The sequence below is a fragment of the Sminthopsis crassicaudata genome, chromosome 1 (assembly GCF_048593235.1).
Source record: "Sminthopsis crassicaudata isolate SCR6 chromosome 1, ASM4859323v1, whole genome shotgun sequence".
Classification (NCBI taxonomy): domain Eukaryota; kingdom Metazoa; phylum Chordata; class Mammalia; order Dasyuromorphia; family Dasyuridae; genus Sminthopsis; species Sminthopsis crassicaudata.
The window spans coordinates 141,897,357-141,924,560 of record NC_133617.1 but is presented as its reverse complement, the minus strand read 5'-3'; the positions used below and the strand labels follow the sequence as shown (position 1 = coordinate 141,924,560).

Genomic DNA, 27,204 nt, shown 5'->3' with positions numbered 1-27,204 from the left:
TCACTTTGTTTGAACTCATGGAACACTTAACAGGTTTTTCTGTTCGTTTCCTTTTAGAACAATAGTATGTTATCATAATCACATACCACAGTTTATGCAACCATTTTCCAATTGATTTCAATTTCTAATTCTTAGCCCTGAGGAAAAAAAAATCTAGTATATATATTTTTGTACATGTATGTTTTTTTTTTTAAATCTCTTTTGGAATTCATACTTCATACATCTTGGCATCTTGTACTGCACAGGGTGGTGTTAAGAAGTGTTAAGGAGACATCTCTATGAAGCTCTCTCATCATCTCAGTTGTTAATATTCTCACCCTCTTCAAATTACCTTGTATTTACTTATTTATACATACATATTTTGTGGTTCCCCCTTCTCCACCACTGTAGAATATAAGCTTCTTGAGGTCAGGTACTGTTTTATTTTTATATTTCATTAAATTGAATCATGTCAAGGTCTTTTGCCTGGAGCTGTGCCCTAGCCTCAGAGAGTTATTTGTGTACTGACTTCCAAATTGTATACAACTAAATTAAATATCTGGACTCTAGTTTTTTAAAGAATCTGAAAATTGTTAATTAAGAAGGAAAAGAAATCTGAATTAACAAAGCCAAAATAAAATTCTAAGAAAAGGAATTTGCATTTACAAATTAGATGTTAACAAAAGAACAAGATGGAGTAATGGGCAACTAGAACTGACCCTACTTTTTGAGCAAAAATGCTTATTGTAGCCTCCAGAGGCACTCTCTATGATGTTTAAAGGAATGCAATTCCTGCTGACCCTGATGACCAATCAAGCACATTGATAAAGATAGGTTAGAATACAGAGCAAATTTAAAGAGTGTTTTGGGGAAAAAAAGAAGGTGAAAAATAGGTAACGGTGTGGATGTCACACTGGAAAATATCTAATGGTCAGTGGGCAATAACAGCATGACATTCACAGTAGGTGGCTTTTCTCCATTACATAATAGAATTAGCACACAAAATGATTGATGTCCAGTCATCTATGCCAGATCTATTGAAATCTTTCCTTTAAATATCACAATGTTTTATTTCTCATGCTTTTATCATGCCTTAATTATGCAAATTAGAGTTTGCTACCTAGGATTTGTTCTGAGAACTAAGCAAATTCAGCCAGCATTTCCAAGTCTTTGTTATAGTAAATATCATATGCTCTTTCAGATGGTCGTGCTCCCTCCAGGCTTTTCTGTTACTCACTGATGAAGACTGAATGGACATCTGTTTTGTATCCGGTTCTGAACCTGGTACTTGGCTTATAGCCATTGTTCCATGAGGGTTGTGGTTGCACTAGATCCTGCAAACTGCGTAGGATTGGCTTAGGTCAAGACTTGAATGGAAGGCCCCTAAGGAATAAATTGGTGCCATCTACAGTTGGTATATGTGATACATGAGGAAGGAGAAAGAACACTAAAGAAAACAAATATGAGAATAGAAACTAAAACAGATCAAGGATGTGTAGAGAAAGTCCAGAGGGAAATAGTTCTCAAGGTTCTGAAGAGTTGGGGGCAAAGATATCTGAAAGGAGAAGATTAGGGATGAAAGGAATCACAATATAATCCTAAAGGAAAAAAAAAGTATTCAAAAAAGAAATTAATAATGACTGAACCATTTGTCTATTTTCACATTTCTACAAAAATGAGAATCATGCATATAAATATTAATGACATCATGGATGAAAAAGAAATATATAAGTAAGATGGCCCCTCTCCTCAAGGAGCTTCCTAGAAGATCATGTGGGGAACTATAACATTAATCTATATGAGATGTGATGAGGGCCTGGACTAAAGTAGTGATTGTGTGAGAAGACAGGGAAAAAAAATATGACAAGTAATGAAGAGAGTGAACTGAAAAAAAATGTTGAGTAGATATGAGGATGAGTGAGAATGAAGAGTCAAGTTTGATTGCAAGTTTGGGAGCTTTGATAACTAGGCAGAAATAGAGAAGTAATGCTTTAGAGAGATAATATAATCAGTAGATATAGGTCTCAGGATGACTGATTTCATTTAAGTATAAGGGAAGACATTCTAATCTGTTCAAAAATATATTGAGCTGCTTGGTAAGGTAATATATTTCCATTTCAGATAATCAAGCAGAGATTTTTTTTATTCCCCTGAGGCTGGGGTTAAGTGACTTGTTCAGGGTCACACAGCTAGGAAGTGTTAAGTGTCTGCAATCAGATTTGAACTCAGGTTCTCCTGATTTCAGGGCTGGTGTTCTATCCACTATGCTACTTAGTTGCCCCTCAAGTACAGATTTTGTTGAAAACATGCTTCTATATGACCTTTCAGGTTTCTTCCGATATTCAGATCTTTTTGTTCTACTTTATTAAACTAATCCTATTTTTAAGAAGGTGGCCTCTTAATATATATATATTTTTTGATATCTTAAGGGTCTGCTTGCAAAGAATACTCTTAATCTTTCCTTTCCATGTGCTTGCACTATGGTCCCCAATGTCTACATGTTGTCCCTCTTCACTTGAGCTTCTTAGATGTCCTGGCTAATGTCAAGACTCAGTCCTAAAGCATAGATTTGGGAGGTAGAATGTTTTTTGTGAGGAACACCAAGTATGCCAGAATAGTGAGATGAAGCAGAAACAATGTGGATGGGCATAAGTATAAGTATACTTATATAAGATTGGAAAGTCAGGAAAGAGCCACATTATAAGTGTTTTAAATGTCAAACAGTGCCCTTTTTTTTGATTCTGGAGGTAAGAGAGAACCACTGAAATGTATTAAGAAGGAGAATGACTTGGTCAGATAGACAATAAAACCTCTTGTAGAAAGGGAGCCTGACTATAGAGCAGTCAGAAAATTGGATTTAGAAGGTGTAAAATAAACAAACCAGCGTTCTTTAGACTAATATGTTTCAAAAGAGAAAATCTGAATTAGACCTCTTAGTTAATTGGTAGACTAGTGACCAACAGAATAATCTGTAAAAGTAACATAATCAGAGTTGGATAAAAGTGATAAAAGATAATAAATATGACAGAAGAAGAATTTCTACAGAGTTGTCACACAAAGTTGTATGATTCATATCTAAAGTTGACTTGTAGCCATAGCAAATTTAACAAGGGAATCTCAAAATAGGAATAATACCAAGGATGTGTCGAAGAGATAGTATAGACGGTAGATATTGGTAGGAGGTCTCACAATATTTAGTAAGGACACATAAATCTAGTTTCAATTTATTTATGTTTTTAAAAGTAAAGGACTTTATTCTGATTTAGAGTTAGCCTTCTTTAAGGTCACTTGTGTAGGAATTCCTATAAATTTTACCAAAAAATAATACCATTCTAAATTCCCTACTAGTTATGTGAAGCCAGTGCTTGTGCCAAATTCTTGCATGATCTGTAAATCCTTGTGGATTTTATGGAAACACACCTATAATATATTATATATCAAACATAATTTCTGAAACTCTCTCTTATCCCATAGGAATTAAATTATAGGACACTATTATTTGGCAATTGACAGAACAAAAATATATATTTATATAGTGTGTATAATATATATGTTAATATAATTTAATATGTTATTAATTAATATTAACATAGATATCATTAATGTTAAGAAAATAAACTTTTTTCAAAGGAAGTAAAAGAATATAACTTTTATCTAGGTCTTACTAACTTTTTCAGTATATTTTTTAAAAAATCATAATCCATTTTTTTATCCTTTCCACCTTTCCCATTAGGAAAACCAACAAAACTCTTACAACAAATATTCATTGTTGTCTATATGATTTCATAAGGAAACATATACATATATATTTATCTCAGACATGACTATGCAAAGCATCTGATTTTTATATGAGATGTTTGAGATATAGGAATTCCCTAATGAAGGTGGCCTAACTGTACCAGATCTAAAATTATATTATAAAGCAGTGGTTACCAAAACCATTTGGTATTGGCTAAGAAATAAACTAGTTGATTAGTGGAATAGAATAGGTCCAAAGGACAAAATAATCAATAATTCTAATAACCTAGTGTTTGACATATCCAAGGATCCCAGCCTTTGGGAGAAGAACTCAATGTTTGACAAAAATTGCTGGGAAAATTGGAAATTAATATGGCAGAAACTAGGCATTGATCCACACTTAACACTGTATACCAAAATAAGGTCAAAATGGGTTCATAACATAGGCATAAAGAATAAGATTAAAAATAAATTAGAAGAACATAGGATAGTTTACCTCTCAGACCTGTGGAAGAGGAATGAATTTATATCCAAAGAACTAGAGATCATCATTGATCACAAAGTACAAAACTTTGATTATATCAAATTGAAATTGTTTGTACAAACAAAACTAATGCAGATAAGATTAGAAGGGAAACAATAAACTGGGAAAACATTTTTACACTCAAAGGTTCAGATAAAGGCCTCATTTCCAAAATATATAGAGAATTGACTCTAATTTATAAGAAAGCCATTGTCCAATTATAAATTATCAAAGAACAGATAATTCTCAAAGAAATTGAAACTATTTCTAGCTATATGAAAAGATGCTCCAAGTCATTATTAATCAGAGAAATGCAAATTAAGACAACTCTGAGATACCACTACATACCTGTCAGATTGTCTAGAACGACAGGGAAAAGTAATGCAGAATGTTGGAGGGGATGTGGGAAAACAGGGACACTGACACATTGTTGGTGGAACTGTGGATACATCCAGTCATTCTGAAGAGCAATTTGGAACTATGCTCAAAAAGTTGTCAAGCTGTGCATACTCCTTGACCCAGCAGCGTTGCTTCTGGGATTGTATCCCAAAGGGATCTTAAAGAAGGGAAAGGGACCTTTATGTGCAAGAATGTTTGTGGCAGCCCTCTTTGTGATGGCCAGAAACTGGAAACTATGTGGAAGCCCATCAATTGGAGATTGGCTGAATAAATTGTGGTATATGAATAGTATGGAATTTTATTGTTCTGGAAGAAATGACCAACAAGATGATTTCAGAAGGGCCTGGAGAGACTTACAGGAACTGATGCTGAGTGCAATGAGCAGGACCAGGAGATCATTATATACTTCAACAACAATACTGTATGATGATCAATTCTGATGGACGTGGCCCTCTCCAACAATGAGATGAACCAAATCAGTTCCAATAAAACAGTAATGAACTGAACCATTTACATCCAGGGAAAGAACTCTGGGAGATGACTTTGAACCACTACATAGAATTCCCAATCCCTCTATTTTTGTCCACCTACATTTTGGATTTCCTTCACAGGCTAATTGTACACTATTTCAAAGTCTGATTCTTTTTGTACAGCAAAACAACTGTTTGGACATATATACATATATTGTATTTAATTTTTACTCTAACATATTTTACATGTATTGCTCAACCTGCCATCTGGGGGGTGGGGAGAAGGAGGGGAAAAATTAGGACAAAAGGTTTGGCAATTATCAATGTTGTAGAATTACCCATGCAGAGAGAGAGACACACACACACACACACACACACACACACACACACACACACACACACGGAGGGAGAGAGGGGAAGGGAGGTGGGGAGGGAGGGAGGGGGAGGGGGGGAATTCCATCAACCAAAACAAATCACATCTTTTCTTTGACTTAGTAGATAAGTCTTAGTTGTTAAAGGAACAGAGATATTGCCAACTTACTAATGTAGCTATTACTTGTCATAGAGCTATTTGAGTCTAGACCCTTCTGACTCCAATTGCAGAATCATACTCAATAACTTTTTTCCATCTTCTCTATGTGGTTCAATTCAACATCAATTAAATAACTTCTCTGTACAAGACATTGAATTAAGCAAGCACTGGGGATACAGAAACAACAAAGATAGTGCCTGCCTGCAAGGAGTTTATATTATACTGGGAAAATACAACTTACATCACAGATAAAACAATGCAGAGTCAGAGCTAAGATGGCAGAGTAGAGAAAGTACTCAGCTGAGCTTTCTTAACATTCCCTTCTAGTCAATTTTATAGTAATGCCTCAAATTGAATTCTGGAATGGCATAGCCAAAAGAAAGTCAAAGTTGAGACATTCTTTTAGCCCAAGACAACCTAAGAGGTCAGAAAAGAAGATCTGTGACATGAGGAAGGAGATTGGCCCAAATCCATCTCACGTGGATGAAATACCAGTCATGGGACTAAGTAATGGTGACAGAAGCAGCACCAATCTCAGGAGCTTTCAAGCCAGAAATAGTAAGGGGACCTAGCAATTGGTCTCCCTGTGATAGCATTGTGTGTAGAATCAGATGCTATTTGGCAATTCCATTGTCTATACTCATTTCTAGGTCATAATTTAAGGACAGAAAAGAGCATCAAAAGTGAGTGGAATCCTTGAGGGACATACAGTATTACTTTCAGCCCCAAGGGATCAGGGACTCTGAGGAATAGTATCATTTCCAATCTTAAGGGAAGAAGGCCTTGAGGAGTTAATATCAGTTGCAGTTATTGGATTATCTAAAAGCTATGGTCAAAGAAAGAGCCTAGACAACATTTTAAGAAATGATGAAGGAAAACTGCCCTGATATCCAAGAACCACAAGAAAAAACAGAAATTGAAAGAATCCATATATCACTACCTGAAGAAAATCCCAAAATGAAAACTCCAAGAAATAATACAGCCAAATTCCAGAGTTCCCAAGTCAAAGACAAAATATATATTTTAAATTGTCATAGAAGTTTCTACTTTTTTTTTAATTAAAGCTTTTTATTTTCAAAACATTTGCATGGATAATTTTTTGACATTGACCCTTACAAAACCTTGAGTTCTAAATTTTCCCCTCCTTTCCTCCATCCCCTCCCTGAGATGGCACATAATCCAGAAAAATCATATCAAAAAGGAAAAAAAATGAGAAAAAACAAAATGCCAGCAAACAACAATGAAAAAAGTGAAAATGCTGTGTTGTGGTCCACACTCAGTTCCTACAGTTGGCTCTCTTCATCACAAAATTACTGGAACTGGTATCAATCATCTCATTATTGATAAGAGTCATGTCCATCTGAGTTGATCATTGTATGATTTTGTTACCGTGTACAAAGATCTCCTGGTTCATTTATCATTTCACTTAGCATCAGTTCATGTAAGTCTTTCCAGGCTTCTCTAAAATCGTCGTCCTGATCATTTCTTATAGAACAATAATATTCCCTAACATTCATATACCATAACTTATTCAGTCATTTTCCAACTGATGGGCAGCCACTCTGTTTCCAGTTTCTTGCCACTACAAAAAGGGCTGCCACAAACATTTTTGTATATGTGGATCCCTTTCCCTCTTTTAAGATCTTTTAGGAATACAGCTCAGTAGAAACACTGCTGGGTCAAAGAGTGTGCACAGTTTGATAACTTTTTGGGCATAGTTCCAAATTTCTCTCCAGAATGGTTGGATTCTTTCACAACTCCACCAACAATGCATCAGTGTCCCAGTTTTCCCACATCCCCTCCAACATTCATCATTATTTGTTCCTGTCATCTTAGCCAATCTGACAGGTGTGTAGTGGTATTTCAGAGTTGTCTTAATTTGCATTTCTCTGATTAGTAGCGATTTGGAACACTCTTTCAAATGAGTGGATATAGTTTCAATTTCATTATCTGAGAATTGTCTGTTCATATCCTTTGACCATTTATCAATTGGAGAATGGGTTGATTACTTTTAAATTAGAGTCAGTTCTCTATATATTTTGGAAATGAGGCCTTTATCAGAACCTTTAACAGTAAAAATGTTTTCCTAATTTGTTACTTCCCTTCTAATCTTATTTGCATTAGTTTTGTTTGTATAAACACCTTTTAATTTGATGTAATCAAAATCTTCTATTTTCTGATCAATAATGATCTCTAGTTCTCCTTTGGTCATAAATTCCTTCCTCCTCCACAGGCCTGATCAACTAGTCTATTTCTTAGCCAATACCAAATGGTTTTGGTGACTACTGCTTTATAATATAGCTTTAAATCAGGTACACTTAGACCACCTTCCTCTGACTTTTTTTTCATTAATTCCCTTGAAATTCTCGACCTTTTATTCTTCCATATGAATTTTGTTGTTATTTTTTCTAGGTCATTAAAATAGTTTCTTGGGAGTCTGATTGGTATAGCACTAAATAAATAGATTAGTTTGGGGAGTATTGTCATCTTTATTATATTCGCTAGGCCTATCCACAAGCACTGGATGTCTTTCCAGTTATTTAAATTTGACTTTATATTTGTGGCAGGTATTTTGTAATTTTACTCATATAATTCCTGACTTTTCTTTGGTAGATGGATTCCCAAATATTTTATACTCTTGACAGTTGTTTTGAATGGAATTTCTCTTTGTATCTCTTGATGTTGCATTTTGTTAATGATGTATAAAAATGCTGAGGATTTATGTGGATTTGTTTTGTATCCAGCAACTTTGCTAAAGTTGTGAATTATTTCTAATAACTTTTTATTAGAATCTCTCGGGTTTTCTTAAGTATACCATCATATCATCTGCAAAGAGTGACAGTTTGATTTCCTCATTTCCTACTCTAATTCCTTGAATCTCTTTCTCGGCTCTTATTGCCGAGGCTAGAGTTTCTAGTACTATATTGAATAGTAATGGTGATAGTGGGCAACCTTGTTTCACAGCTGATCTTACTGGGTAAGGTTCCAGTTTATCTCCATTATATATTATGCTTACTGACAGTTTTAAATATATGCTCCTGACTATTTTAAGGAATAGTCCATTTATTCCTATACTCTCAAACGTTTTTAGTAGGAATGAATGTTGGATTTTATCAAATGCTTTTTCTGCATCTATTGAGATGATCATATAGTTTTTATTAATTTGATGATTAATATGGTCAATTATACTAATAGTTTTCCTAATATTAAACCAGCCCTGCATTCCTGGTATAAATCCTACTTGATCACAGTGTATTATCCTGGGGATGATTTTCTGAAGTCTTTTTGCTAATATCTTATTTAAGATTTTAGCATCAATATTCATTAAAGAGATTGGTCTATAATTTTCTTTCTCAGTTTTCAACCTACCTGGTTTAGGTATCATACCATGTCTGTGTCATAAAAGGAGTTTGGTAGGACTCCTTCATCCCCTATTTTTTCTTTTTTTTTATTTTTTATTTTTTATTTTTTTACATCTATTTATTTCTTTATTTCATTTCTTTTTTGAGGCTGGGGTTAAGTGACTTGCCCAGAGTCACACAGCTAGGAAGTGTTAAGTGTCTGAGATCAAATTTGAACTCGGGTCCTCCTGAATTCAAGGCTAGTGCTCTATCCACTGTGCCACCTAACTGCCCCCATCCCCTATTTTTTCAAATAGTTTATATAACATTGGGGCTAATTGTTCTTTAAATGTTTGGTAGAATTCACATGTAAATCCATCTGGTCCTGGGGATTTTTTCCTGGGGAGGAGTTGATTAATAGCTTTTTCTATTTCTTTTTCTGAAATGGGACTATTTAAGCAGTTTACCTCCTCTTCTGTTAATCTAGGAAGCCTATATTTTTGGAGGTAGTCATCCATTTCAATTAAGTTATCAAATTTATTGGCATAAATTTGGGCAAAGTAACTCCTTATTATTTCTCTAATTTCCTCTTCATTGGTAGAAAGATGCCCCTTTTCATTTTTAAGACTAACAATTTGATTTTCCTCTTTCCTTTTTCTGATTAGATTTACCAAAGGTTTATCTATTTTATTGGCTTTTTCATAAAATCAACTCTTAGTTTTATTTATTAATTCAATAGTTTTTTTTTTTTTTTTTACTTTCAATATTATTGATTTCTCCTTTTAATTTTAGAATTTCAAGTTTAATTTTTGTTTGGAGGTTTTTAATTTGGTCTTTTTCTACCTTTTTAAGTTGTAGGCCCAATTCATTAATCTTCTCTTTCTCTATTTTATTCAAGTAAGCCTCTAAAGATGTAAAATTTCCCCTTATTGCCATTTTAGCTGCATCCCACAAATTTTGGTATGATATCTCATTCTTGTCATTATCTTGGGTGAAATTATTAATTCTTTCTATAATTTGCTGTTTCACCCAGTCATTCTTTAAAATGAGATTATTTAGTTTCCAATTACTTTTTGGTCTATTTACTCCTAACTTCTTGTTGAATGTAGTTTTTATTGCATTGTGATCTGAGAAGAAGGCATTTACTATTTCTGCCTTCTTCTGCCTTTTGAGATCTTTATGTCCCAGTATATGGTCAATTTTTGTATAGGTTCCATGAACTGCTGAGAAGAAAGTATACTTCTTTCCGTCACCATTCAGTTTTCTCCAAAGATCTATCATACCTAGTTTTTCTAATGTTCTATTTACCTCTTTAATTTCTTTCTTATTTATTTTGTGGTTTGATTTACCTAATTCTGAGAGTGCAAGGTTGAGATCTCCCACTATTATAGTTTTGCTGTCTATTTTTTCTTGCAACTCTCTTAACTTCTTCTTTAGGAAGTTAGATGCTATACCACTTGGTGCATATATTGGCTTCATTATCTATGCTACCTTTTAGCCGGATATAATTTCCTTCCTTATCTCTTTTAATTAGATCAATTTCTGCTTTTGCTTGATCTGAGATAAGGATAGCTACCCCTACTTTTTTGGCTTCCCCTGAATCACAATAGATTCTGCTCCAACCTTTTACCTTTACTCTGTATGTATCTCCTGTAACCAACATATTGTAGGGTTCTGACTTTTGATCCAGTCTGCTATCCGCCTCCATTTAATGGGAAAGTTCATCCCATTCACATTTACAGTTAAAATTACTAATTCTGTATTTCCTGCCATCATATTATCCCCTGATTATGCTTTTTTTCCCCTTGTCCCCCCTGAACCCCTTCCCCAATATTTAATTTATAGACCCCACTTGTGATGCACAGCCCTCCCTTTTTAGTATCCCTCCCCCCTCCTTCCAAATCCCTTCCCCTTTCTTGTACCCTTCCCTTATTCCCCTTTTCTTTTTCCCTTTTCCTCTCCCCCCTTGTAATGAGGTGAGAGAGAATTCTCTTAAAAACAGATATGTCAATTATTTACTCTTTGAGCCTACTCTGATGAGAGTAAGATTCATATAATGTTTCTCCCCTTCTCTAAATTCCCTCATATGTGGTAGATTCTCTATGCCTCTTCCTGGGATGTAGTTTCCCTCTTTTTATCTCTCCTTTCCCTTTTTCTGATATTATCCCCTTCCCTTTACTACTCCCTCTTTTTTTTATATCAGTAAAATCAAATTATCCATGTAGACTTTCTGTATATCCACAACAGAGATACAGTTTTCAAGAGTTCTTTTTGCCTTTTTCTGCTTCTCTTGAGTCTTGTTGATATAGATCAAATTTTTTGTTTAAGTCTGTTTTTTTTTTTTTTTTTCTTAGAAACAAATGGAATTCCTCTTTCATTAAATGACTATCTTCTTCCATGGAAGAAAATGCTAAACTTAGCTGGGAAGTTTATTCTTGGTTGTAATCTTTGTTCTTTTGCCTTTTGGAATATCAAGTTCCAGGCCCTTCGATCTTTTAATGTCGAGGCAGCCAGATATTGAGTGACCCTTATTGTAGCCCCTTGATATTTGAATTCTTTTTTCCTAGCTGTTTGCAATATTTTTCCTTTGTTTGGTAGTTCTGCAGCTTAGCCACAATATTCCATGAAGTTCTTTTTTTAGGGTCTTTTTCAGAAGGTGGCACTTTGTGGATTAGATGTTGCCTCAGGCTGTGTCCCCGCTGTTCAGGCTCTTAACTACCCCAAGGAGAAGACCCAGGCAGCAGAAGGCGGCTTCACAGCCATACAGAGATCTGTTAGGTCACTTCTGGATTGGGGGGGTTCTAGGATCTGGCTTTATATTTTAAAGTGGCTTGATTTCTCTTCTAATCTGCTGTTTTATAAGTAGAGAAGAGCTAACAGCCTGTGCCAGATTCCTCTATCTCAGTGGCTTCTCTGATCCCAGAGCCCTCCCCATCGCAATCGGCGCAGTGTGCTAGCACCTAACCGTCTATGCTGGCCTTTTTTTTCCTCCCCTCAGAACCAACCTTTTATGTTGAAACTCTAGATTCTCTTCAGCTGGTACGTTGTACTTCCAATCCTTGTGGTTTTTAATCAGTCCAGTGTTATTTTTGAGGCTGATTTAAGTAATTGGTAATGAGGGAAGAAGGGAGCTCACAAATTCGTGTGTATCTTCTCCGCCATCTTGGCTCTGCCCCCCAAAGATTATTTTTTAAACATTTTTTGCCAAAAAATGTTTGTGTCAGTCATTCTTATAGTAACAAGAAACTGGAAACTGAGTTGGATGCCTGTCAGTTAGAGAATGGCTGAACAAGTTATGATATATAAATGTTATGGAATAAAATTTTATAAGAAACAATTAGAAGGATAATTTCAGAGACACTTGGGGAGACATGGTGTTATGGACTGGTGTTGTTAGTAGAACTCAGAGGATGTTGTACACAGCAGCAAGATTATGTGGTGATCAGTTCTGAGGAACATGGCTCTTTTCACCAATGAGGAAATTTAGGGCACTTCCAATGGCCTTGTGATGGAGAGAGCCATCTGCACCCAGAGAGAGACTGTGGGGACTGAATGTGGATCACAACACCACAACACAGCATTCTCACTTTTTGTTATTGTTGTTATTTGCTTGCTTTTTTGTTTTTTTCTCATTTTTTTCTCTCTTTTTTTGATCTGATCTGATTTTTCTTGTGCAGCATGAGAATTGTGGAAATATGTGTAGAATAGCACAAATTTGACATATATTGGATTGCTTGCTGTCTAGGGAGACAGTGGGAGGAGAGGGAGAGTGTGAGAGAAGTGAGGGAGAAAAAAATTTGGAGCACAGAGTTTTGCAAGGGTGAATGCCGAGAACTCTTCTTTGTGTATATTTTGAAAATAAAAAGCTATTTTTCTTTTTAAAAAATAATTATAACTTTTTATTGACAGTATATATATATGCATGGATAATTTTTTGTAACATTATCCCTTGCACTCACTTCTGTTCCGACTTTCCCCTTCCCTCCCTGCATCCCCTCCCCTACATGGCAGGCAGTCTTATACATGTTAAATGTGTTATAGTATATCCTAGATACAATATATGTGTGCAAAACCAAACAGTTCTCTTGTTGCACAGGGAGAATTGGATTCAGAAGGTAAAAATAACCTGGGAAGAAAAACAAAAATGCTCATAGTTTACTCTCATTTCCCAGTGTTCCTTCTCTGGATGTAGCTGATTCTGTCCATCATTGATCAACTGGAACTGAATTAGATCTTCTCTTTGTCAAAGATTTCCACTTCCATCAGAATAAATCCTCATACAGTATCATTGTTGAAGTGTAAAATGAACCCCTAGTTCTGCTCGTTTCACTCAGCATCAGTTGATGTAAGTCTCTCCAAGCCTCTGTATTCCTCCTGTTGGTCATTTCTTACAGAACAATAATATTCTATATCATTCATATACCACAATTTACCCAACCATTCTCCAATTGATGGACATCCATTCATCTTCCAGTTTCTAGTCACTATAAAAAGAGCTGCCACAAACATTTTGGCACATACAGGTCCCTTTCCCTTTTTTAGTATTTCTTTGAGATATAAGTCCAGCAGTAGCACTGCTGGATCAAAGGGTATGGCACAGTTTGATAACTATAAAAGGCTATTATTAAAATTTTTTTTAATAAATTAGATTTTTTTTTGCCATAGCCAAAATGAAATTTCAACAATTTTAACCAGGTTGCTATCCTTCTAGGAATGTACCTCTTTCCTTAATTAGATTGTTACTAAAATATACTTACATGCTTACCAGGTCCATCCTCAAAGTTATCTAAGCTGTTAAAATCTGTTAGTACTTTTCTTCTTCTTTCATAACCTTTAACGTCCCAGAATTCTCTCTATGCTGTAATGAAATATCAGAAAAGGATTTTGTGGAGAATAGAAAGTATAATGCCCAAAATGCCAAAAAATTTGAAAGGATACATACTTTTACCATGTTGAAAAATCAGTCATAACTAAAGAAAATATATTTATTGTCTTTTAAAGTAGATTTTTATCTCAGGCATATCCAGAGCTGAGCATGATCCTCATTATGCTAGGTTCCAGTAATATAAGGGGAAAAAATTAAACAGTCCTTTGTCTTCATGGTGCTCATATCATGGATGAATATTTACAGAATACAAGCAATAGAATTACAAAGAAATGGGGTGGGAGAGGTTATGTGCTGATGATCCACAAAATATAGTAAAGTTTCCCAGGCAGAAATCAAGTGAGAAGGCCCAGAATCATATCATCATAATCATTAAAAAGTTGGGTTATAAAATTTGGGGATAGAAGATCTGATTATGAGCTTTTTTATAGAAGGCATATGCAGATTAAAAGCAGAGATTGCTACCAGAATCAGAAGTTTTTCCAGGGAATGATTGAGTGAAGGTAATGTTTCCTTGATTTGTATCACTAAATGATTTACTTCACTGAAGAGTTCTCTACACTAATGAAATTTCAGGACCAAGAATGTTTCCCAAGGCAACCTTTCTTATAGACTGTATGGTTCACAAAGACAGGTTCTAAATCTGTAATTACAGCTTGGACTTTTTTTTTTTTCTCCTCTATGGGTCCCCTTTTTACCTGAACAGCTGCTAACGTGAATGTCTCCTCATGAGGGATCATGTCAGGAGCTAGTTAGTAATGTTTCATTGCTCTTTACTCCGAGAAGAGATTTGAGCACTAATCATTTGATTCTGAATTATTTTTTTTAAATTATAAAACCTCCACATTACTATTAGACTTTGTAAATAGCATTGGAACTTCAACTGGATATTGCTCCCTGTTCAGTGTCGCTCCCTGCTCAGTGATCTGGATTATCATCCCCAATTTATATTCACTTTCAAGGGTTGAGGTTTCCTTAAGGTCCTCTATCATGGATTCTTATGGATCCTAATACTATATTGCACATGAGTCTCACTGATAAATTTACTTTCCAATGTAATTAGCTTAAAATAAAGGCATTTACTCTGATAGTATAGGAAGAACAGTCACCACAATACATTTGCACACATGTACATGCACACACAAATTTGGAGCACACTTCCCTTTTTCTTATATATATTTAAATTGATTATATCACTTCTTCTTTGAGACTTGGTTGATTCAAACAATTAAATACCCTAAACTTTTTATTCCCCCAAATCTCCTATGGATCCCCCACCACTCTCCCCTCATCTTAGAACTTTACTTTGTATTTCACTGGGAAAAAAAAATAATAATTTTTTTTCCAAGAGTGCATACACGTGCTTGCTGGCACATTCTCTCTCTCTCTCTTTCTCTCTCTCCCTCTCCCTTCCTCCTCCTCCTCCTCCTCCTCCTCCTCCTCCTCCTCCTCCTCCTCCTCCTCCTTCTTCTTCTTCTCCTTCTCTCTCTCTCTCTCTCTCTCTCTCTCTCTCTCTCTCTCTCTCTCTCTCTCTCTCTCTCTCTCTCTCCCCTCCTCTCCCTCTCAATCTCTCTCCCTCTCCTTCTCTTCTTCTCCTCTCCCTCTCCCTCTCTCCCTCTCTCTCCCCCTCTCCCTCTCTCCCTCTCCCTCTCCTTCTCTTCTTCTCTTCTTCTCCTCTCCCTCTCTCCCTCTCCTTCCCTCCCCCCTCTCTCTAACATAAGTCATATGCTTTCCTCTAAAAAATACGCCTTCATCCTGTCCTGTAAAGGGCTGAAACCTTGAGTTAATGTACTGGGGTCAGACAATCGAGCACTTGAGGCTGATTACCGATTGGACAATACTCTATAAGAATATGCTTGGAAAATGGCCCTTCCCACTATCCTGTGCTGGCCCAATCTTTTGGTGTATACAGAGAATTGTGGAAGGGACTAGGGGGTGCAGTGAGACTAGCCAGGGTTACTTCTTCGAAGGAGAGGAAAAGGTGAGGTCTCAGAGATCCTCCGTGTTCCACTCTCTTCACTTCTACCAGTAAAGACCAAGAATAAAGACTTTTGCTTATCCTGACTCCAGCTGATTCCAAGGTATCCAAGGTGTTAACGTGGTTGCCACACTGTCCCATATGAGGAGATGGCTCTTATGCTTGCCAGGGCAAACTTTACATGTACATATGGTCATATCCTATCCTTTATTCTTAAAAAGGTTGCTTTCTGTTATAATTTTCAACATTTCTGTCTACTTGATGCTACTGTTAATTACACACTCTCATGTCTCCTCTATTCTCATTCTTCCTTGTTAGCTATCATGCCCATACATATACCTTATTTTTATGACTAAATTCCTGGAGAAAGTCATCCAAAATCACTATCTTTACTTCTTTTCCTCTCTCTCCTTAACTCGCTTCAGTATGGTTTCTGATATCATCATTCAACTGAAACTGCTCTTTCCAAAGTTATCTATATTCTAATTGCCAAATTTAGCAGCCTTTTCTCAGTCCTCATGCTTCTTTACCTCTCTGAAGCTTTTGACATTATTGATAACCTTCCACTTGAAACTGTCTTCTCTCTTACTTATATGTTGAATAATTTTCTCCTATTATAGCAAAGTAAATCCTTTTTTATTAAGTGTTGAATAACCTATAAATTATCTGATTGTATTCCAATAGCAGACCTCAACCACTAGGGCACTAGTGCTCTGAGTCAGGTCCAGCCCAGAACAAATAATTCAATGCTAAACACTATGAGGACTAAGTTATAAACATAGCTATTATTTTATTTAAGAAATATTTTAAGTTATTGCTATGTTCAGGATAATATAGCAAAAGATTTAGAGCATGGAGGAAACTTAAAGGTCTTCTGTTCTAATCCCTTCATTTGACAGATAAGATAGGATTTTGTTGACAACAAATTACTAGTGATATAATGGTGATATTTTCCATTCTTTTGGAATCCTTGCTCTCAGAAATATCTTCAAAATATATTCCCGAGTGCTCCACAGATTTTTTTTTTCACTTTTTTCTAATGATCTCTTTGGTATACAGACCCAGTAGAGACATTGCTGGATCAAAAGGTATGCACAGTTTGATAGCCCTTTGGGTGTCTTTCCAAATTGCTTTCCAAAAGGTGGGATAATTTCACAACTCTACCAACAGTGCATTTGTATCCTAGTTTTCCCACATTCCCTCCAACATTTATCGTTATCTTTTCCTGTCATCTAAGCCAGTGGTACCTAAAAATTATCTTAATTTGCTTTTCTCTATTCAATAGTGATCACAGATTTCTTTTTCATCTTCTTACGTGTCATCACTATTATAATATTATAATAATTCAGTTATTAAAGTGGTATGGTTCTAAGGTTATGATTTTATTGTTATCTCTATTACAAGATCATTATGGAACACTCATATATCTGTTCCAAATCATCTAATATCCTATTAATTGTCCTGTTTTCATCTCTAAATGCCTTTGCATTTTGCAGCTTGACTACTCTCTATAGGCTCATTTTCTCAGCAGCTTCTTTCTGATTTTTTTTGTGATTTATGCACTTTCTCCTCATCTTTAGCATTTCTCCCAGTTTGATGTTGACTTTAATTTTTGCCTTAACCAAAGGACGTGTTGACAGAACACTGCTAGTTCTTCATAAATTAGTTTTGTCAATAAGGAGACATATAGTCACTATAAAAATATAATCATTTTCTTAATGTTGTTGTTCAGTGCTAAACATACTTGGCAATTCTGGGTTCTCTACTTGAAAACGAAATCTTCATAGTGTTACAAGTTTAAGATTTCTGAGTAGTTTATAAGTCTTTTGTCTAGTTTTTGTTTTTCTTTGAACAACTTTCAACTTTTTTTTTTGTCTCATCTTCTTATTAAAGAAACCAGACATCAAAGTGACTGTTGACTTTGGTTTTAAAAAATCTTGCCATGTTCTTTGTAAACATCCTCAACTTCTCCATCTTCAACAATAGATGCTGGTACAAAAACTGCAAATTATCTTCATGGTAGCCTCTTTCCATATAGTTATCATAAAAAGCAAATTGAGATGACCAAATGTTCCACAAAATAAGGTAAAATTACCTGTGGGCATTCAGATAAACTAAATGTACCTTTTGAAACTTATTGACTTTCCTTCCATTTACCTACAATTTATATTTATGTCCTCTGATTTCACTTATTATTTAATCACTTTTTCCAGTAGAAGAATAATTTGCTGGTTATTGGACATAATTCACACATTGAGTTCCAACAACTAAATTTGAGTAGATAATCTAAAAACTAAAAGCTGAGACCAGTACTATGCCACTCACTCCAGAAGTAAGACAATATTTGCATCTGCTTTTGTTTTATTTATTTCGTTCATGGCTTTGACCAAATAGTAGCAAAAAAACAAATACAAGAAACAGTTAACAATTCTTGAATATCAGATTCTGCTTCTTGCTTGGTCCACACTTGAAACCTTTTACCTGATTTGTGCCTGACAGAACCATGCTCTGCTGATGCTAATTTCAACATAGTCAACAACTACAAGGAGATATCAGAGTAGAACTTTTGTTGGGGATAAGACAGATTGAGAAATCTAAGCATTTTTAAAATATTAAAATATTTGCCTTATAAAATTGTCACTTTTCATAATTTCTTTGTTCCTCCTACTGTTAGAAGGTTACAGAAATGAGTATAAAAAGCCAACATTAAATTTTAGAGAGACAGATAACCATATTAGTACAGAAAATATGATTGGGTTATAAGTTGAAGCTTATAGAGTTACTTATAGATTAGCTTATAGATTTACTATAGAGCAGAAGCAGAGGTAGTAGGTGGATAGAGAATACCTAGAGTTTATAAGATAGAAAAGCCATGTGTGCATGAAGAAAACATAGTTGCATAAAATCTAGTTTGATCCAGTCCCAAATTATGACCTATTCCCAAATATAAAAACCTAAGTTTTATAGGTTCCTCAGTTTAAAGGAATACTTTGAATGTTCTACAGCTTTATCTAAAAATCTATTGAGGAGAAATTAGTCATGCTATTATTTTACATTTAATTTGGCTGAATATAAAATTTAAAAATAAATATGTTTATATAACTATTAAGAATTCATTATATAATTGTATTTGGGGGGAAATAAATGTGTTCTTTGAATTCTTCATAAAATTTTATTTGGATTTGATAGTGTGAAACTATTAGCCAAATTTCACATGGATTTCAGTTTCTAAAAGGTATGAAATTACATCCTTGGAAAAGAAATTAATAATTGGATATGCTATATTTTCTGCTTTTGATTTTAAAAACACCTGTTTCCTTTGACTTTCTGGGGCAGCAAAGTTTAAGAAAGTTTTTTACATTAAATTTGTCACTTGGGCTAAAAAAACGATAGAGAAAACATTTAAAATATTCTATTTTAATTCCATAAATTTGTTAAAAAGTCTTTATTTAAAGTGACTTCTTTGCATCATCAATCCTCTTTTTGGATAATATGGCACAGTACTAATGAGGCCAAGGTCATGAGTTCAGTACTGACTTTTCTATTTTTGGCCTTTTAGTATACTTTTGACTCTTATCCTAAGCCAGCTGTCTTGCAGATGTCTGACACAGATCACAAAGGAGAATAACCAAGCAAGTAGGTAAATCCAGGCATATCTGTCAGCACTACTGGAAAATTAATTCAAAATACATGTCCTACTAATGGTCAGGTTAATAACGTCATCTTCATCTGCAAAAGATAACATGTTAAGCATGAAATATAACTACCAATAGTTTTTTAGATTTGTTTATTTTATCATTTAAGTCATTTGTTAGACTAATGTAGTTAAATTAGAACATACTTCCTAAATAGTGAAAAAAAGAGGAAAATAAAATCATTTTATTACTGAAGAGACTTCTGAGATCTAGTGCAAAATAGTGTCTGCACATAGTAAATACAAGTTTTTGTTTGTTTAAAACTAAGCCAAAACTAGCCTTTTTACCTATCAGATAGTTTTTCTTTTAGCTAGAATAAGTTTATGCATTTATATTTAAGTTTAATTTCATTAATATGCAATATTTTACAATAAATGAAGTTCTCCTCTCTTACTCAGTATGTTTCATTCATTTCTCCAGCCCTGCAAAGCATAGCTTTATACAGCAAATAAGTCATTGGGTTTTTACCTTCTTGTTTTCTTGATTTTACTGTTACTGTCCCCCTCTTTCTTCTTCTTTTCCTTTTGTTCTGTATTTCAGTTTTTCAGGACCAAGTTATTTATTCCTTTCTAGATAATAATTATCTAATCTGATAGTTAATGTAGTAAAATATAAGTGAGAAAAGGTTATTGCAGCATTATAGTAAACATCATTAGGGAAAAACAAAAATATTTTTCCCTGAGTATTCTCACTACCCTAGGCTTGTTGGTCTTCTCTAACCATCTAGGCAGCTAAATCATAATTGTGTGATACTCTATAAGAGATTAGCTTATAGAGACTATCATAGGCAGCACTTCTCCACTCATTTATGCTTTCTCTGTAACCTCCTTAGTTAGTATTGTGAGGTAAATGATTACTAATGTCTGATTTTGTATCAGACACATTTAATTTAATAAACTTCACTTATTTGATAAGCCTTTATAAAGTATTCTATATGGGTCTGGCTTTGTGCTACGCACTGAAGAATAAAAAAAAAGGAAAAACAGCCTCAGCTTGCAAGAAGCTCACATTTCAATGAGGTAGACAACATATAAATAAGTATGTTTATTCAAGATAGATGGAATGTTGATAAAAACTAATTTAACCAGAAGAGTCTCTTATAGAAAGAGGGACTTGAATTCATTTTGGTTTTTTTTGTTGTTGTTGTTTTGTGTTTTTGTTTTTGTTTTTTCCCTGAGGCTGGGGTTAAATGACTTGCCCAGGGTTACACAGCTAGGAAGTGTTAAGTGTCTGAGGCCAGATTTGAACTCTGGTCCTCCTGACTTCAGGGCTGGCACTCTATCTACTATGCCAACTAGCTGACCCTTGAATTCAGTTTTGAATGAAGGTAGAAGACAGAGCATTCTAGAAGAAGAGAATACCTAAGCAAAGGAATGAAGTGTTGGTTTTCATTATCTGTAAATTAGTCCCATTACAGGATCATAGACTATGTGGAACAGAGGAAGGTGTAAGAAGCCTTGACAGATAGGAAGAGATCAGTTTATTATGCTTTTTAAAGAGTACTTTATACATGACCTTAGAAATAATTTAGTGGGACTGGTATTATTTGAGTAGATTGATAACATGGTCATATCTGTTCTTTAAGAAAATTATCTCAGTAGCTAAATGACAGATGACTTGAAGAGGGAAAGACGAGACAGAGAGACTAATTAAAATGCTATTACAGTAGACCAGATGACAGGTGACAAAGATCTAGATTAAATTTCTTGCTGTATGAATAGAGAGAAAGAGATACAAGATACATTGGCAAGATTTAAACAATACTTGGGAAAATTTTGGACATGTGAAATGAGTGAGAATGAAGATCAAGAATGACAATGAATTTATGAAAAGCCTGAATTACTGGGAGAATAGTTTAGAGCAGGAAGAGTTTAGGAGGTATGATAATGAATTCTGTTTTCAACAATTAGAGATTTGAGATGCCCATGGTATAAAGTGTCATGAGAATGGGGACAAGAACAGAACCTTAGGAACATCCACAGTTAGAAGGCATAAATAACATTGATGAATACCAAACAAGTAACCTTTGGAGCAGTTGGACAGAAAATAGAAATGTTATAAAAACTTAGAGAGTGTTCTGAAGAAGAATTGTTCAACATGTCATGCTTTAGAAAGGCTAAAGAAGGCCAAGATTGAGAAAAGGGCATTCACTTTAACAATTAAGAGCTCATTGGTAACTTTGGAGAAGAAGTATTCTGTTGAATGATAAGGTTGAAACCTAAATTACTAAGAGTTTAGAAGAGAGTAAAAGTGAATTTAAGATAACAATTATAGACAGTTTTCTCAAGGAATTTAGGTGAGAAGAGGAAAAAAAGGGATATAGGATGAGAAGCCAGAAGAGGTGATTGGAGTGAATCAAGTGAGGATTTTTTTTTAAGGATAGAGGAGAAAAATATTCCTTATTTGAAGGAAAAAGGGAAGAAGCCAGTAGACAGAAAGAGATTAAAGATGAGAGTCAGGTTAATAGACCTTGATAGATATTAATTTTCCTAAAGTGTTGTTTTCTGGCTTGCTAACATTTTATAGATCTCAATTGAGCTATATAAGTGAATATATTTTAGTTCTTTATATACAGTGAGTTCCTGAGTTATGCCTATTCAGCAGTGAGTAGTAAATGGTTCAACACGAGCTGTTTTTTACATAAACATAAAAGTGGTCTGAGCCAGACTAAATCAATTTAAAATGAAAAAAAAAAACATTAAAGATATAGTTTCCTGTTACACACTTAAAGTCTTCTTTGGTTCTTATGTCACATTATTGACCAATTCTTGTAGATATGAATTGATCCTCCTACACCACCTGCTGAGCAGTTCAACTAATTTGGGAGAGAAGTTTTCGGAAGGGCAAAGCAATTATAATTATAACTCCTACATTTCAACAAGTAAAGCAGCTTTTTGTGCTCGGGGTAAGGAAGTCATGGTCATCTTGGCTTATCCCCTTCCTGATTTGAATTACTAGATTTTCAAAGGCCACAATACGGAGGAGGGAGCAAAGTTCATAAAGCTTGGAATAATATGATTTTGAAAAAAGAATATTTGAGTCTTATTTCAAGTTAAAAAAATGCTTCCAGGAGAAGGATTTATAATTATTGCAAATAAAAATATATAAGAATTCATTCATTACATTGCATTTTTTTTAATACACACTCCTAATGTTATATATTCTAGTTTTCAGTATGAACTGATTCTTTTAAGTTTTTTAAAGATTCCAAGTAAAATGTTCCATTAGAAGCCATTCTTCAATGATTTTACTATTTTGCAATCATACCTTATAGCATTCTGGTAGAGAAACTATACAAATGAAGTGAAAACACTTTTATCTTAAATAAAATGTTGTACATCATGATTTTTAATTACTTCAGGATGCTAAGCCTATTTTTAAATTATAACACTTTTTTTCCTGTAGCAGGAAACATTCAAAAAGTTATTAAATGGTTCTCTGCTTTTGGTAACATCAAAGAAAATGCAAGTGTATTTATATTAAAAAGTCCAAGTCCAATGTAGTGACTGAAATCAATGAAAAACATATTTTAAAAGTTGAGATTTGATTCACTTATCCAAATAATCCTTCCGATAGTTCTCCAAAAAAAAAAGTTAGAGATGCCACCTAAGTCATATTATGATTTTTATACATGCATGTAATCTTGAAAAAATGTACTATTTGAAGTACCCTATGTTTGAATTTCTTTTCCTTTGAGGTATTTTAATGTTGAGCATATATAACTTTTGGTGAGAGGTTTTATGATATTCCAGTTTACTACAAGAATCAGGAAGATTTTAATAAAAAATACTATAAAAAGAGAAATACACCAAAAATATACACAAGCATGTTACATTTAATTAAATTATACTAATTTTAAAATGTTATAATGTCCTTTTCTGAAAAGTATATATGTCTTGCTCCCAAAAAGAAAGAAAGAAAGAAAATTAGTGGCTAAGATTTACTTTGGTAAGAAGAAAGGAGGGATTTTATGATCTAATTCTAAGTGTTAAGAATAATAGTAACAATCAACCTTTACATAATAGTTTAAGATTTATAAAGTGCTCTACATACATTATTTAACCTTTACATGAAGTCTTTAAGGTAGGTCTTACCTGTTATTATTCCCATTTTACAGATTAAGAAACCCAAGGACAAAAAGGTTAAGTGATTAAAATCTTTTACAGTCTTTCCACTCTTTTCTGTCTATTTTGATTATATATTATTCCTCATCATGCTTTCTATGCTATTCATATGTAAGCCTTTGTGGTGGCTCATGCATGGCATCTCATAATCTGCCTCCATGCTTTTTTGCAAGCTGTCCCCCATTCCTGAAATGCTGTCCCTTCCCACCACTGGCTCCCTTTAACACTCAGTTGTAAATGTCACCTCCTTTAGTGGACCTTTCCTGATTCCTTCCACTTGTTATCTTTCTTCTCCTTGCTTCCTCCTCTCCCCCCAAAAAAAGCTTTGTTTTTATTTTGTATAGAGCTTGTTTGTTAGATTCCTGGAGGTTAGACATAGAATATCTGGACAGACCTAGAGTAAGCTATAGCCTTCTCACTTTAAGTCTCAGGAGAAGGTAAGCTTTTTGAAGGATGGTACTAGAACCATGTTGGGATTCAGAATACTTGGCACATAGAAAGTGCTTAATAACTTAATGGTAGTTAGGATGATTTGTATAATATACTGCTACAATAATGAAGGTAAAACTCTGATCTTACTTAGGTAGACAAAGGGCTCCGGACACATTATTTTCTGTACTTTTAAAGTCCCATTAGAGACATGCTGAAATTTCTTTCTGTCATGCCTGAATATTAAGAAAGTTAATTTTACTAGAATTTGTTCACAATGGGGAAGGAAAGAAATGTGACTATATACAAGAAATAATAGTGTAAGATAATTAGAGAGGATTTCAAGAAAAGTCTGTGTCACTTGGATAAAAGGAGAGTGCAGCGCAGTGCAGGCTGTGTTTGGACAAGCCAGCAGGAAGCTCTTAGCCACAGCATAGATTGAAACCAAGGTGCCATGGTTCTTGTTCAGCAATCCAGTGGCATAGTAGGCCAAGTGTGAGATCTTCAGCCCCAGAACAACAGGCAGATTGCCAGCCCCAGAACCCAGAGCCCAAAAGGTGCAACTTGATCAGACCCCCCCCCCCTTATATAGTAGGCAGATTGCCAGATCCAGAGGTCCCAGGACAGATACCATTGACTGGATTACTGGCCCACAGTGTAACAAGGTTGGCACAGTGCCCCTGGTATACCAGGAACAGAACTCAACTTTTTTAAAATGAGGAAAGGGGGGAGGGGGGGAAAGCTGTAACCATAGAAAGCTTCCCTGGTAACAGGGAAGATCAAAACACACTCTCTTTTAGGTCTCAGGTCCTAAAAGTCCTCTTGGAAGAGTTCAAAAAATATTTTAAAAATCAAGTAAGAGAAGTAGAAAAATGGGAAAAGAAATGAGAATTATAAAAAAAAGAAAATGAATTACAAACAAAACCAATTCAAGATTATAAGGGAAGCAGAAAGCTGGGGGAGAAGAGGAATTTTATAGCCATGTTTCTAATAAAGGCTTCATTTCTAAAATATATACAGAATTGACTCAAATTTACAAGAATACAAGCCATTCCCCAATTGATAAATGTTCAAAGGATATAAAAAGATAATTTCTGAGGCTAAGATGACAGAAAAAGATAATGACATATGCTGGAGGGAATGTGAGGAAACTGGGAAAATAAATACATGGTTGATGGAGTTGTGAAATAATCCAACCATTCTGGAAAGCAATTTATAACCATGCATACCCTTTGATCCAGCAGTTTCTCTACTAGGTCATTTTCCAAAGAAATCATAAATGAAGGAAAAGAAACCACATGGGGAATAGCTGAATAAGTTATGGTATGTGAAGGTAATGAAATATTATTGTTCTATAAGAAATGATGAGCAGGCTGATTTCAGAAAAGTCTGAAAAGACATGAACTGATGCTGAGTCAAGTGAGCAGAACTAAGAAGACATTCTACACAGTAACAAGAAGATTATGTGATGATCAACTGATAGACTTGGCTTTTCTCAACAATGCAGTGATTCAAGGTAATTCCAGTAGAGTTGGAATGAAAAATAATATCCACATCCAGAGAGAGGACTATCAAGACTAAATATGGATTGAAGCATAATATTTTCACCTTTTGTTTGTTTCTTTCTTGTGTTTTTTTCCCCTCTTTTGGTCTGACTGTTCTTGCACAACATGACAAATATGGAAATATCTTTTAAAAGACTTGCATATATTTAACCAATATCAGATTTCTTACAGTCTTGGTGAGGGAGGAGGTAAGAGAAGTAGGGAGAAAATTTTGGAACACAGTCTTACAAAAATGAATGTTGAAAACTGTCTTCACATTATTTGAAAAAATAAAATACTATTGAAAAATTGGATAAATGGAAAAAGAGGCATACAATCTAACTGAAGAAAATAATTCCTTAAAAATTAGGATTGAGCAGGGGAAGCTAATGGTTCTAAGACATCAAGAATCAATAAAATCAAAACAATGGAAAAATAGAATAGAATGTAAATTATCTCATTGAAAAGCAACTGACCTGAAATATAGTATCCAAGAGAAAAAATTTAAGAATTATTGACCTACTGACCTACTGAATTACCGACCTACATAATAATAAAAAAAAGGCACCTAGTCAGCATCTTTCAAGAAAATAAACAAGGAAAACTACCATGATATTCTAGAACCAGAAGGTAAAATGTCATTGAAATAATTTACTGATCACCTCCTGAAAGAGATTCCCAACAGAAAAACTCTAAGGGATGTTGTAGGCAAATTCCAGAACTAATAGATGAAGGAAAAAAATACTGTAAGCAGCCAGAAAAAAACAATATTAAGTCAGGATTATACAGGCTTTAACAATTTCCACATTAAAGTATTAGAAGGTTTAGAATATGATACTCCAGAAGACAAAGGAGCTTGGATTGCAAAGAAGAACCAACTATCCAGCAAAGAACTTGAGCATAATCTTTTAGGTGAAAAAAATGGATTCAACTTAATGCATCTTAGATTGGCTAATCTGATAGGAAATGTTGGAGAGCACGTAGGAGAACTGGAATACTAATACATTGTTGGTGGAATGTGAACTGATCCAACCATTCTGGAGAGCAATTTGGAATTATGTCCAAAGGGTGATCAAACAGTACATACCCTTTGATCCAGCAGTGTCCCTTCTGGGCCTGTATCCCAAAGAGATCATAAAAAAGGGGAAAGGACCTATGTGTGCAAAAATGTTTGTAGCAGCTCTTTTTGTAGTGGCAAAGAAATGGAAACTGAGTATCTACTACATCATCAGTTAGAGAATGGCTAAATAAATTATGGTATGTGAAGGTAATGGAATAATTTCCAACATTAAGATGATTCAGGCCAATTCCTATGATCTTGTGATAAAGAGAGACATCTGCATGCAGAGAGAGGACTATGGGAACTGAATGTGGTTCACAACATAGTATTTCAACCTTTGTTGTTATTATTATTATTTGCTTGCTTTTTGTTTTTTCTCATTTTTTTCTTTTTTGATCTCATTTTTCTAATGCAGCATGATAATTGTGGAAATATGTATAAAAGAATTGCACATGCTTAACATATGTCAGATTACTTTCTGTCTAGGGAAAAGGGTGGGGAAAAGGG

The 27,204-nt window shown here is 34.5% G+C and overlaps 1 protein-coding gene across 8 annotated transcripts in view; it reads left to right on the top strand.

Annotated features, from left to right (window-relative positions):
* VPS13B (vacuolar protein sorting 13 homolog B) overlaps nucleotides 1–27,204 on the top strand; it is a 973,300-nt gene that overhangs the window by 558,876 nt on the left and 387,220 nt on the right. Inside the window, exon 30 of one of the 8 annotated variants that reach the window (XM_074268420.1) lies at nucleotides 22,315–22,522. The exons of the other annotated variants lie outside the window; for them this stretch is intronic. Coding sequence (XP_074124521.1) covers nucleotides 22,315–22,498 — 184 coding nt within the window. The 3' untranslated portion in view covers nucleotides 22,499–22,522. Of the gene's footprint in view, nucleotides 1–22,314; nucleotides 22,523–27,204 lie in introns of those variants that run through there. 8 annotated transcript variants of the gene reach the window in all.